General features: G+C 38.0%; 1 protein-coding gene across 4 annotated transcripts in view; it reads right to left on the minus strand.

The window, feature by feature from the left end:
• Positions 1 to 15,326, minus strand: part of SORCS2 (sortilin related VPS10 domain containing receptor 2) — a 579,339-nt gene that overhangs the window by 390,188 nt on the left and 173,825 nt on the right. For all 4 annotated transcript variants that reach the window (XM_055725044.1, XM_055725032.1, XM_055725036.1 and 1 more), the window contains exon 2: positions 4,760 to 4,827. In XM_055725044.1, the coding sequence (XP_055581019.1) occupies positions 4,760 to 4,827 (68 nt within the window). The remainder of the gene's footprint in view (positions 1 to 4,759; positions 4,828 to 15,326) is intronic.

Genomic DNA, 15,326 nt, shown 5'->3' on the forward strand with positions numbered 1-15,326 from the left:
TGTGGTCACTGTGCACTGGCCACTACTGACTGCCACTGGGCTTGTACAAACGGGTCTTGCCCTGAATATGTGGCTTTTTATGGGTGCTGGTTAGAAACAGCTGTGCCACCAAAGATAGTGTTTTCCTGACTCGAGGTTTACCAAGTCTCATGCTGTCCATGAGACTCACCAAACTGGTCTCACCTCCAGCTGCCCAGACACTGACCTGGACTCACAACCTCCTCGCACAGTGCTGCAACTTCACTCCTTCCTCAGGCTGCATTGGAGTTAGGAGTCCCAGAAAGCTCATGTAGTATATCTGACCAGATTTAAGCAGGTTGGGAAGACTGTTTCTTTGTTTAGCAGTTCATTATTGACAATGTGGGGCAAAATATCCTAATATCTCTAAAAACAGGCCTACCTGGGGTTCCGCATGCAATGATAAGAGGAGTTAACGGTGAAGTTAACATCAAATAATGCCATTTGTTTTGCTATAGTGAAGCAATAACATGGTGATGCCATTGGGAACAATGACAATTACGCAGCAAGTCATTTTAGCACTACCGTATCATTACAGCTTGATAATATGCAATCAAAACTTTATTAGCAATCAGCAGCAGCATCTATTATTCATTCCTTAGATCAAGCCAAGAAGGGGAAGGCTGTATGCATACCAGAAACAGGACTTTGAGTCACTCTAAGGGCAGTGTTGGAAGCCAATTCCATGGCCATACAGTGCTGAGTCACTGCATAACTTTCAGCAGTTACCATCTCAGTTGTCCTTTGTGTAAAATTATTATAGTTGTTGTTGTTGTTATTATTATTATCAAGAGACATTATTAGAATTCATTAAGTCAGGTGACAGGTAAGTATTAGCATTAATTTTGTAGTAGCTACCAATTCAGAGTTAAAATATTTGATTGGAAGATTCAACTACATACATCCAAAGCTGCAGGCACACAACATAAGCAAACACGCAGCTGAGGTTTTAAAATATGTACAACTATAGATTTATGCACAAACTAGTTCATAAAGCATATGAAAACACAGGCTCAGGTATCTATTATCCTAAATGGTCTGTTTGACTCAGGTTCTTGATACCACAAACATGCTGGATAAAGATGCTGAATAAAGATGTGCGTGGACTCTAACAGGAACAGTGGTAGTATCACAATTTGAGAAGATAATTTTAGTATGTGAATTTTCAGGTTTAGTCACAGTATCAGTTTTTTCACTATGCTAATGAGGACTAACACAACAACCAACCTGTACTCCCAATACGTATTGCAGTTAAAAAAATCTAAAAGTAAACCTGAAAACACTCCTCTGTTCCTTCTTAATAAGTTATTTTAATTTCTATTCAAGAGGCAACCAATATCATCTCTGTTTATTTCCCTACCTTATTTTGAGTTAAATAACTGTACAATTTACCCCAACCTTAATAATTATTTAATAAACAATGTAGCACAGTCTCAGAAATAGCTGACTAGAGAAGCACACCCTGGTGTTTTCTAACTACATACTTTCACCGAGATTTATGCCTCCAGCTCTTCAGTATAACCAGACCTGGCTGCTACTAGTAAAAAGTTAAGATTTTCAATATCCAGCACCATCTTCACTGTTTATTCAACAATGAAAAAATTCCAAGGTAATTAAAATTTAGGCTTCCCAATCCTGTAGCCTGACTTGTGTGGGCAGGCATAAATTACCTACACAAATTAGCAATGGTCTGCAGAGGCACAGAAATTTGCCACCTAGGTCCATTTCCAAAAAATCTATCTTCTTCGCATAAAGCCCCACTGGGCATGTACCCCCAACTGGTGTTTTTTGCCCACCATTTGCGTTACTCTTAAAAGTCTGGCAGCAGTTCCAAGGTCACTAAGAACAAATAAGCATCATTATACCACTTGGTCACCCTTACCTTCTCATTCCCTGTTCCATTAAGCAAGGGGAAAAATAAAAATTATTTTCATTGGTGGGATAAAAAGAGAGAAAGATGAAGAAGAAACATGTTTTAAAGGAAGAAAAGAAAGATACAGTTTCAAGAAACAAAAGAACTGATAAATGTCAAGCTAGGATAATATTTACTAATCAGCAAGATTAAAGTGGAAGATTAACAACATTAAAAAAAAATAACCTGGTGGGAATTGGTCAGGTTATAAAACAAGTTTATTTTTACTTAGAGATTTATTGAATATCAAGTGTCTGGTATGATCTATCCAGGCAAGACAGGAAGAAGAAAAACATTGGGCTGATTCAGGAAACAACCGCACAGATCCTTTCCCACTAGGGCACACAGAAACCTCACAAAGATTAATGGCGCTTTTTCTGCTGACAAAAAACACTATACTAATTTTCACACCTGCTTTACTGTCTATTTGTTCTGAAGCAAATGAGAGGAATGCAAAAGAGAATCAAACAAAAAAGTTTAAAAATATGTATACACTGTGCATTCTGGGCAGGCTGCCAATGCAAGTACAACACCCAGCTCCATCAGCAAACATGGAGCTTCACCAATTTATAGCCAACCATTTTACACAAAGAATAACAAAAAAGTTACCGGACTTCACAGACAGCTTTGTTCAGTATTTATTTTTATTTTATTTAGTACAAATAATGAGCCACATCTCAACAGAGAGAGGCACTATTTGATATATTTTGCACCAGGTGGTCTCATTTGTGCTTTTCTAGATCCAGGCACCTTGTAACCCCTCCAGTCTGACAACCACATGTGCTGTTTTTATGCCACAATGGGCAGAGGCAGAGGAAGGAGGTGAGCCCAGAGGAGAAAATCTAGGGATGGATTAGCTACCACCCCTGGCCCAAGTGCTAATCTTAAACACTTCCTTCCTTTCAGTTTTTCCATCCTAGTTTCATAAACAAACAAAGCATCTGGCACATCTATTACTTGCAAGTAAAAGGACCTGATTTCCCTATGATGCACGCTAGTATCAATTTTATTTGAATGCAGTTCACACCAATTCTTCTTTATACCAGCTGTCAGCAAGGTCTGAATGACCTTGTTTAAAGTGTTTATGTTCTCAAAAGAGAGCAACATTATCTGAAGCCTGGTTTATGTTTATTTTAAAAGAACAGAGAGTTTATTTGGAAGAGTCTGACTGAATGAGTTTAAAACACTGCTATGATAGATTATACTGATGCATGGATAGCAAAGCTTGAAACATATTGCACATGTTGTATAGGCTAGGGGCATACAACAGAAAAGCAACATGTGCTTAAGCATATTATGTGAGTATCCAAATTGCCATTTAGTTGTCTTCTTTGCACAAGATGTTGGACAAAAATTAAAACAGAAACAAATGTGCAATTAATTGCACATCTTTTAAGTTTAAACGATAATTACAAATGAACCATCACAGCCCTAAAAAGACCAATCCTGAGCCTACACTAAGCAGTCTCCATTTGATCTTACTCTTTTTTCCTGAACACCTTCTTTTTATGACTAGAAATTTCTATTTTATTTGAAAATATCCTTGTACTGCATGGACCACTGCCCCTGGCCAGACTGTACTACTCCGCCACTAGTATGACAACAAGATACTACAAAGACACACCACGCTGTCACTAAGAGAAATCCCACAAGGTTAAAACACTGCAGCCTCCTTCAAAACAAGTAACAAGGCTGGTGTGCAGCATGTCCTCGTCATAGACTTTTCCCACTCCCTATTCCCCTATCCACTCCTTTTTTTGGACTGTCTCTGCAAAGTTCCTTAAATAAACAGATGAAGATTGAGTCCCCAGCCAAGCTCTTGGGACAGCATGACGTTTACAAGTACCTAAGCCACAAAGTATTAGATAACCCATTTGTTTCTAGACCTGAAGCTTATGGGCTACATAAGAATTTCACATAAGACTCCTCAAATAAGTCTCCTGTCTTTTATAATGATTTAGATATCTCGGCAGAATATTTCAGTATTTCTCCTGCTGCAGATAGCCCAGCAAAACTAGCATAGCAAACATTGGAGCAATGTTGCATTCATTAATAACAGTGAAATACTTTCACTTTTGAAGTGTACATAATGGGTCTAGCAAAAAATTGTGTTGAAAGATTGATACAGATACACAGAAAATTAGAGCACAAAAAGCCCACTTGGCAAAACACAATTAACACATGAGAAGATAACCAGTATAACTTGCATAACATAGGCTTATCTTAGCCCTGGTTTTGTGCTGATATACACCTGAGCGTGCAGTTTCTGCACACGCGGGCAACAAGGATATTGATATCTAATTTCACTAACGTTAAGGAAATGAGAATCAATTTAGACATTTATTTGAATTGCTACATATTCCTAGTTGTCAGACGACACAACATAACCTGCACTGGTACTATGTTTCATCTAGACAATTGTTACTGCTTCCGAGTCAGCATATTTACTAACCTGAATACAGTACTCAAAAGCAACAAGAACTCCCAATAGACACATCTCAACACAATAAATATTTTAAATTTTTTAAGTAACTTTGATGCAAAATTTCAAAGAAAAGTCAAAGAACAGTATCTTGCAAAGTGGCGTCAGGAAGGTGCCTTATACTCTCTATCATTGTCTCCACTGTTAAAACTCATTTCAAACTCTTCTTGAACTGCAGGAACTGCATTTAAGGAAGAGAAGGAGTAAAAGATGATGACAAACTGGATAATCCTGCTATATTAGCATCAACTAGCTACCAACTCAACTCAGCAGCAGTTGGAAAGGGAAAAGAGACTGATCTATTCTGAGTGAGGCAGGGCAGGTTACAGGAAAAACAGAGAACTTACCTCCACAAACTGCTCTCCAGCACTTTCCCCATGTCAGTATGATAGTACTTGGTAAGGATCAGGATCACCTAAAAGAAAATTAGAATAAATATATTCATATATGTAAACTGATATAAGAACCAGAAGTAGATCATGGGCAGCATTACTGTGTTGAATGCAAAACTGAGGCTCCTGGAAAATCCGAACTGTATTTCACTTTACTTTTACCTTATACCAGTTTTGCTTTAAGACTGGTTTGGGGTTTTTTTTCTTTCTTTTTCTAAGAAGAGTAATTTCAGCACTCAAAGGTTTCTGCAAGCTTGGTGGCTTTATGAAAGATTTCCTATTTCACATGAGCGGTGGAGTTGGAATAGTCACATAAATCCCCCTACCACATGACAGCCCCCAAACAATTTGTATGACTTTCTCAGCAGGAAGAACCAATCTGGTAGCTAGTTTAAATTTAGGAGGCAATTCTCTTGGACATCTACAGACACAATTTTATTTTTTTTTAATACAAAGTTTTAAAAAATGGTAATTAATTTTGATTATCAAGCTAACAAATTCCTGGTCTTCCCTGTAAGATCAGAAATGCAATGCAACTTTCATGTCTGTCATTTTTTTTTCCTAGAAGTATCAGTTTTCTTTTTTGCCTTCAAGAACCAGCTCTGCTCTGTAAATTACTCATCTAAATCACCAATAGCCAACAAAATATACAAACAAACTTCAGCCACAAAACATCTTCAGCCTATGAGAAGTCTCATCAAGAAACACTTTCCATTCACTCAACATCTGCCAAACTCACTGATCAAAAAACATAAAGCCCTAGTCCATGACTGGTGTATCAAGCTGAATGTTATAGTTTATAATTAGATCATTTAAAACAGATTTCCACCACTTGCTGCCAGTCCATACTAGTCATTCTTACACCCATAGTAACCTCATAGAGGTAGAACAGGAAGAACATCTGGTTCCTTGCACAGCTGTTGGCTTTCTTTAATGCAGGGTCAACATCAGTCTCCAACAGTTTGGAGCAAGCTGTTATTTAGCTGGCACTTCCTCTGCTCCTGACCACCAAATGAAATGTCCAGCCAACACAAACTGTAGGCGTTCACCTTGATTATTCAGATAATTAATATGCCAATGATATATTTATGCTGCAGTCTCTTTATGCTGGAGCTTATGAGAGAGCAAAATTGCAGACCATGGCTGTTACATACACGGCATTGGGAAATAACACAATGTTTTACAGAACTGAGCTATAACACCAGTCTCACTCAGGGTTGTCTAAACCTAACAAATTCACAACATGTAATCCTGGCTGTATATTGATATAAATAAAAACAGAACCAACCATAATTCATAAATAGTATTATGCTCTCCTATTCTCAAGAGAGTCACAATCTACCAGACCACTTTGTTGGAATGTGGTGATTTATACAACCAAAGGCTTGGTTTAAAATAAAGCAAGAAAGAAAAAATAAAAATATTTTACTTTTAAATAGGTAACTACAATACTTACAAAGCCAACGGAAAGAACCATTTCTGAAAGGAGAAAGCATCTATTGATGAGATTCCTGGCTACAGCCCAGGCACACTCCATCAGGTCAACTATTTATTCTATTGTCAGCATCTTAACTACAGCTTTCTGCTAGTGCTTGCAATTAAGGAGAGAAAGAAAGAAACTTTACTACTAGGAGCATCTATTGGCTCCAATTATTAAGGAAAACGTTTCAGACTATGCTTTTCAGAAAAATTGAAATTCCTTTTAGGTCACAAGAATTGGCCTGGGATATTTTTATTTTTAAGAGATACAAGAATAAATATTTGGTACATGACAATAAAAGAGAAAATATTGAAAGATATATGAGATAATAATTTGTTTCTTTACATTCATGCAGAACCTGATTCATGCAGAGACATTCCTGAACTTAGTGTGCCAACTTTTTTCATCCTTGTACATTCTACAACCATAACTTTAATAATTCAGATGTTTTTCAGCAATATATGTTGGAGCCACTCTGCCACAGGATAAGCCCAATGTTTTGTTCATTCCTGAATTAAACTGGTTACTATCACACACAGAAGATCCTATTGGGTTACCCACAATCCACCTGCTTTGAACTTAAAATTCTATGGAAGCATCAGCAATGCACCTTCCAGATAAGCCGTTCCTGTAACTCGGCACCCAGCCTAAGTGTTAAAGACTTTCAGGAACAAGGGGTGGGCTTACTGTACTGTTTGCTAACTGTAGTTCACCTAAGAGATGCAAACACCACACTGTTCCACACACCTCAAATGAACGGTTTTCAGGTAATTGCAAACTGCAACAGGGAGCAGCCATAAACAGTAAAATGTCTTATTTACATTGCAGGATCAGTGCCTTAATCTGAGTCACAGCTCTGAATAATAGATGTCAGTATTTTTCAATCTGATTGATAAATTCATTTCAAAATTAAAATAGCTTATTTTGCATTTCAGAAGTAGGAAGAATGACTTAGTAGGGAAAAAAAAAAAAGCCATACTGAACCATCTTTGAATTCTTAAACAGTTAGCAGATTCCTGGTGCAGCTTAACTGTGAGGCTGCCAGGAGGCTGACCACTATTTCAACTATGCCAGTGGGTATCATCCCAATATCCAAAAAATGTAGGTCAGCTATTTAACAGATTTTACAGCATTGTGCTCTGGATTGTGGGCATCTTTTCAGATGATCCTGTTAGCCATAACGGTGATTTTTTTCTCAATTTATAAACAGATCCAAAGAACAGGAGGAATAATTTCAAAATTAAAATGTAAAGTTCTTCAGGAACTCTGGATTTTGTGTGTCATTGCTAAAAGCACTGCCCTGTTTCACTGATTTCATTTCAATGGGACTCCATAATTATAAGCATTTTACAAACTGGATTGAGGCCAATGGTTCATACACACCACTGTCCTCGTGAAAGCACTTGGGTGGCCTTCAAGGGGGAGGCTTCAAGCACCACAGAATGAAGCAATAATCAAGAGTATAATTCTTAACCAGTTCATACTACCATCAGTCATGGACAGCTAAAATAAATTTAGCTTTTTTGCATTATTATTTTGTAGCTAAAATAAATGCAGGCAATGGAGAATTAGCTTTACCAGATTCTCTATTTAAAGATGGATTTATAGGGTTACCTAGAGATCTCCTAGGCCATCCAGTCTCCTGTTCTATGAGTAGACTTGTGAAACCATTTTAAACCATTTCACCTTAAATTCACCCACAGCTCTGAGTTAGTCCTCAGAGTTTGTCAATGGAGGTGGCAACAGGAATTTACTGTTTTGTGCTACAGAACTATGAACACTCACTGGAGTTTCTAGATACATATACCTAAGATATTTATCCCTTCTGCTTTCATTACCCTGAGGCAAAAGTCCCTAGGCATTTCTTCTTCACAGAATTTTGGTTGTTTAATTTTGGTTTTTTGGGGGATTTAAGTAAATACAAGTAAAGGTACATACACATTTTGGTCCAAAAGACAGACATGGATGTCTGGTACAGATCCCTTGCTCAGTATTTGAACTAAGACTTCTCTTAGTCGCAAGCCTTAGTGCACCTTACAGCTTTCTGATTGTCTTTCTGATGCTTGCTCTGATGCCAGCACCTTCTGCCCCTTTGCAACAAGAACCTGCAGTTTCACCTCCCTCCAGCAACGTTAGAATAAACAGAGCATTGTATCTCCTTTTCCCTGCCAGGTTCCATGCATAGAGTTCAGGACACAGTATTTTCACCCTTTTTTTTTTACAATAAATTGTTTTATTTTGTGACTACATGACATGCATATGGCAACTATATCATAAAGTACAGACTTAGAATAAAATAGGGAAACAGGCAAATGAAAACTGTCAGCTTTTGTCACAAAGTTAGTGTTCTATTATCTGCTGCTTTACTGAAGCCCTTGACCTCTCCATAAAGCCTGAGTTGGCCAGTATTTCTCCATATGGGCCAAGGTATGGAAGATAAATTCCTTAGGATTCCAAAAGTTATATGCAACGTGCACTGGAAGTAAGTTTTCAGTGGAGGTAATAACTATAGTTCTGCTCAATTTGTCTGGGATGGGAGACCTTGAAGTTCAGAAATTTCTCTGCCTCTACTTTCTCATCCTCGCCCCACCTTTTCTTTGGGGGGAGATGGGGGGTGGCGGTGCACAGAGAGAATTTGATTCTCCTGTGCCATTCCTCTGCTTCCATAACTTAGTTCCTGCCTGGGTGGATTCTCACCGTTATGGTAGTTACAGCTCAAAACTGTTCTCCAAACAAAAGAGTTATAGCTGTTTCTGAGTTTCTAACCCAAAAGTCCTTTCTGGATGTAGACCTGCCTTCAGGAGAGCACTAGGTTTTCAGTGAATGATGGACAGGGAAAAAAATGGAAAATTCCGCAGATATTATTATCCATGAATAAACTTAGAATGAGCTACATTTTCCCCCTCTCCTTTTCTTTTGCTCTTCTCTGAAAATGCTTTGCAGCAAGGCTGGACCAAAAAGAGCAAGGCTTCACTTTAAGAAATACAATAAGTTTTTAATCATTTCCTAATAAATTTTTGGCTTTAAAGAAGCCCATTTTAATCCTCTCTTTTCATCACCATGTCAGCTAACAGAGGCAAGAAAAGAAAAGGAATGAACTCTTGATCAATCACTTGCCCTAGTATTTGCATTTTATCTTTGGGTTTGGGGTTTTTTTTCCTTTTCTGTGAAGGATTTCCTAAGATCCTTCTCTTCTTGATAAATATTGACTTATGGAAAATATTCTTTTCTTTTTTCCCCCATGCTCGCTCCATGATATTTTGTTTCATGCACCATTCTTAACAGAGATCTCTCTTTTTCTATCTACATGGAGATTCTTACAGATTAAGCTTTATTTGACCCCTGCCATTTGTGATTTGAAGTATTTTTTTTTGCATCTATTCAGAAGTTTAATAGCAAAAGACTCATACTTTCATATGTGTAATTACAAGGGTTTTTTTGTTTTCCCAAGTTTATCAGAAGGTGAGAACATGCTATAAATACTTCCAGACAGCCAGAGCTACCAGGAAAGTATACTGCTCAGACAGACTCAAGTTGCTGCAAACTTTTTTGCATCTGCTTAATCTAGATTAATGTAAATTATCACACTGAAATCAAAAGAAGTGTTTATGAAAGTCACCTGAACAGGCACTTAATACTTTGTAGGACTGGAACATAAGCTGCTGTTTTGTTCAAGAACACAGCCTAACTCACCTTTTCAGCATTTAAACTATAACTACTTCACTGTAAACTGTAACTGTTTCAGTGAGATCAACAAATTCTGTGCACGTGTTCGTCACTACCACCCCCTGTACTTCCAAAACTGTCTTGACAACTAATAATTAGAAAACTCCCAACAAATTATCAACCACTACCTACTTCTCCAATCCCTTGAGACATTTCCACTTTCGTAGCAGCAGGCTCTTCAATTGTAATACTAGGGTCGACATTATTTTTTACATTCATTATTTAAAACAAAGACTCTTACGAGAAAAGTAAAACCCAAGAGATTATTAATATGAAGGTATATTACCACAAGTTTATTATATGGAACAACTGCCATAATACTATTAAAATCTTCATAATAATTTGATTACACCAAGAAAATGATAAGCAGAAAAAAAGCATCTAGGTTTACATTGTTGCAGCACTATGATGAAAACTGAAAAAAGAGACATTTAGACCATTACTAAAGCTATTAAGAATTCACTGTATAAGCTTCTACTCATCTTTGGTAATAAAGTTCATAAAAGCAACCCATGACTTAACATGAAAGACTTAAAGAATTAGATTTATAGTTCTTCCAACTGAATTGTATTGGGAGAAGAGAGAACTTACTGTGCGTGAAGTCACTGACCAGACCAGTGCACTTGTCTTAAGCATTAGTAATAATTCTGTCCAGTGAATTTATTCATAATTCAAGGCAAGACGCAATAACGGCTCAACTCCTATTTTTTTAGAAGTATTATTTCTATCCACAAGACCTGAATAAGTGCATAGTCTTGAAAGTGGTGGCTGTGATTGCTTCCGGATTCAAAGCCATTTTGAATATAGTACTTTATACATTGACCCTGCAAACATTTATACAGAAGAGTAACTTTAAGATATCCAATATATTTAATTCACTATCTAGCACAGAACATTATATTCTGTTAGCACTGTACAAACACAGAAGAAAAAGACAATTTACTGCCTTTAGGTGCCTACAGTCCAAGTTCAGAATAAGGGAAGTCTTCACATCAACAACTGATGTCAGATTTTCAGTGCAAGCTCCTAAGAAAATTACGTTCACATGACGGCACTGCATGCACACTGCACATACATGGTTTTGGCTGCTCATCCCTACCTTATCATTCTAAATCCACTGATGCATTTCAATCATATTTAACAAAGGTAGACAGCTGCACAGCTGAAGAAGCCATACCAGTTCATACCACAGGTCCGTCTAGAACAGTGGCAAACAAAAAATGCAAAAAGGTAAGAAAGGGGGAAGCATCTAAATAAAGATACTTCTCAAATATATTTTCCAGCCTTCAGTAATTTCTAGCTCAGGCAGTTGGACTGTTATTTCAGGTTTTAGCAGTCGGCTGCTTGGATAAGCACAGGCTCCTAGGTGGTGCTGCCTGACCCATCAGCACAACAACAGAGACTATTGTGTTCGTAACTTTTAATGGTCAGTCCTCAAAAATCAAAGCATATGTAAAATTGGTAAACCAATCTGGACTGCTGCTACTCGAACATATTTGTGTTGCTGCTCATTTCTATAATCATTAGATGTAGCTCCAAGATTTCTGGGCACGCTGCAGATGCAGAGCTTGCTTAAGCAAACAAGAACTTCATTTGAAGGCCACAGAATTACAGGACCCAAAAATTGAGATTAAATCTGCAGCTTGGGAAACAGTGTATAACATTTTAACTACTTGTTCAATTAAACTTACTGTTCTTTTTCAAAGCGCCCAAAACAATGTCACCTCTGACACAAAAACCTCATTTTCTGCCATTGCCTTTTTTTACACAACCACAGTATTTTTTCGGTTTAAATATTTAACATAGCATTTGATAAGCTCTTAAAACCACATCTGCTAACATGCCAAGAGAATAAATTTCTAGAGCATGAAGCAAGAATATTTTTTTCCTAGTTTGGCTTGACTCCTAATTGTAAATTTTTTGGAAATATAGACTAGCTTTACTTATCTGCTCTAATAATGTATATCCTAAATTGAATTAGCAATCCTTCCTGCAGAAACAAACCTACTGTCTGAATATTCTTTCCCATCTCCATGAAAATTCAAGAAGAAGCAGAGCTAACATCCGTAGAAGACATATGTAAAACATCTTTACTTTCTTCCCGATATTTCAGGAATCCAATATTACGGATATACAGTTCACCTTCGTCGTCTATGTTATATAGCTATTCACTACCAGAAAAGAAAGATCAAATTTTAAGTGCTGTTTGTAAGATATTCCCAGTCTGTCATACTGCCCAACAGTAAAATATAAAAACAGAAAACTGAGCTTCCAATCTGCATCACTAAACCCTTCTAACCTTTTTTTCAAAGCCAGAGCTTTTTTTTTATTATTTTTTAAACATTACCATATAAAAATAATTACGCTCTTTATTTCAAAACAGAAATTGTTATGCAAGACATATGGAAACATCTGTAGAGGATACCACAAGCTGGGAAGACTGTTCGTTTGACGCAGGGCTGTTGGCAGATACGTTCACACTGGTTACTCTCCCTCACAGCTGCTCTGTCTTCACCAGAGCCACAGGATTAAATATCATTGTACCGAATAACATCATATTTATCAGAGGTTGCATCAGCCTAAACTGACCTCAAAATTACATTTAATTATCTCTGAAAATGGCTTACAGTGTTCAAATAAGACCTAATTGCCTATCATAAAGGAGCTTTATAAAACTGTATATGGACACAAGGACTTTGATGCTGCATCAACAATCAGCCAGAATCACAGTGTTTAACACCCTTCTTATCACAAAATAGGACTGGACTTTATATTTCCTGACTATTGTAGGTACCTGAATTTGTTCTTTATAAATTAGAAAGCTAAACATGGCCACAAGATCTACAGAAGGGGACAACAGCACGCTCACACCTGAGAGGTGTACTGCCAGGACAAACATGCTAAAGATCAAGGTAGTTGTATTAAAGTAACAGAGTGATATCAATTAATATTTTAGTCAGAAAATCAGAGAAGTAGCAGAGGCAGATGCAAAGCTTATTTTGTACCTTTTCTGATATGGAGTGTGCATGTTGCATTGAATGGCATCCACATGCTCGGGGGTACTTTAACACCCCTTATTCCAAAGACGAAATCAGGCTTGGACAATGACATATAAACAGAGGCAGCAGGGCAGGGGGCAGGAAGCAGGGGAGTGCCTAGTAAAACAGGAGTAACACAAAACAGATCTGGGCCTGTTACTTCAAGTGCTGTCTAAAAAAAGTCCTCTAGTCCCCACAGCACCATCACCCTCCCCATGGGGTGGGCCCAGGTGCCTCTCCAAACAAGGACCATTTGCTCTGCAGCTTCACACATGGACAGAGCAGGCCTAATGCTGCACCCCCCACCCCCCCCGCATCCTTTTACTTCATGGAAGTCAGCACCTCTATGTCTGCCTTTCATTTTAAACGTTACATGTCTACTTATCTTGCTAAAATAATTAATTTCAGCAGAAGTACCAACACACTGCCCCTAGTATGGTATGAAAGGGGACCATTCCCACTCAAATGCCAAACCCATCTGCTCCCTGTGGCCACATTCGGAATAAATCTAGAACACCTCAAGTGATATTAACAGAATTCAGCTACTGTAAAATACTGGGAATGCCCCCCTTCAAGAGGAAAGGATGAAAGCACATTTATCTTCAGCATTATCCCTCAAGCAGCAGAACTTCATATCCGTGCCAACGGAAAGGGCGTAAAGGAGCTGAGGGAACATCCAACTGGGTTAGAAGACTATTAGAAAGGGCTTGGGAGCAGTTGGGAAAATTGGTCAGGGGCCAAATATGTCAGAGAAAATATTGGAAGGGGCCGGGGGAGTGCTGGAGAGTTCTCCACATTCAGTCCAAAGCCAGACCAGAAAATTTCCAATCTGTGAGCACAAAGGATCTGCCAGCTTTTTGTATTTCCTCACCCAGCCTCTGCCCTAGGTGTTCATTACTTTAAGAGCCATTGGGCCATTAAAGCTAAGTGGAATTATACAGCATTATCTGTGAAAAGAAACAGCTATTTCACCAGGCAATGCCACATCATTTTGGATCTCTAGCTAATGCCGCTCTGTCACGCAGAAACTATGCTTTAGTTTAACCAGTATGAAGAATATTAACACAATCGGTCATCTTGGAGCCAGGTTTCAAATTAGGCTCGCATTCCAAACTTAAACCTTTAATACATTTTAAATGACCTTCAGATCAAGTAGACAGAAGTAGGAAGAGATTGTAGACCCTGATAAATGAGGGCTATATTTCTTTATTTTACGCCAGCAAAGACTTCGGCATTCAACAGATTCTTTGGAGACAGTTTTTGTATGTCAGCATTTAGCAGGCTGTAGCTAGGGCTGCTAAGCAGTTTCAGTAACAAACTCTTAATGTGAAATCCTCCCCCTTAGAGACTGATATTTTTCATGCTTGGTTTGTCCCCTGTGATCCCAGATTGTTTTAGAAATGCATTAAAAACTTTCTTCACGTTATGAGAACTACTCTTTTCTGTCTTCATAGACACAAAGACAGGTAGAACAGTTAAGCAGCACAAAACATTAAGGAAAATATTAATTCATGCCTAGAACACTTCTGAACCATTATCTCTAACACTTACATCTTCTCATGGCTTTTTTCTGTAGAAATGTAGTAGTTTCAGGCTTCTCAAATCCCCTTAACAGAAGGTAATAGTACTGTCTATTTTACAGTTGGGAAATGGAGGCAAAGATGTATCACTGATTTTTCCCACCTAACTTGAGGATGTACCAGTGACTAAGTACAGAGTCAGATACCTCTGGAGATCAGTTTTGTCTGTCTAGATCTGAATAGTCCTTTGGAAGTACTTTTTTTCCTATTGATTTATCATGCTGAGGACCTACACTTCCAGCTTGACCCTCTCAGAAAGACTGGTTAAAGCCGTGCTTAAGTGAGTTACTGATGATGTCCAGGCTGAGCAGAAAACAACATATAAAAAGAGGACAAACTAAGAAGCAGGATCAACAGATGTGACATAAATTCTGTGTGCTGCTATCCTTGTGGACCTTCTTTTCCAGTACATGATGCTCCCAGACACAAGTCTTGCATCTGTTAAAGACCACCTACCCTAACGACAGCACCCGTGACTTACAGGTACGCACCAGCAGTTTGCAGAGCTAGGAGATTTGGAGTACAGTTACAGTTACCTCTATACCACAGATGTCCTACCTGACACATAACATAAACTGTACCACAAAGTCAACATGTTCAGTACGGGAAAAATTCATTTTTCCCCTTACCTGGTTTTCCACCAAGGAATAAATGGAAATCTGAGGGAAGAGTTCAAAGAAACTTATGCAACTATATAT

This window comes from Falco cherrug, chromosome 1 (genome assembly GCF_023634085.1).
Source record: "Falco cherrug isolate bFalChe1 chromosome 1, bFalChe1.pri, whole genome shotgun sequence".
NCBI classification, from domain to species: Eukaryota; Metazoa; Chordata; class Aves; order Falconiformes; family Falconidae; genus Falco; species Falco cherrug.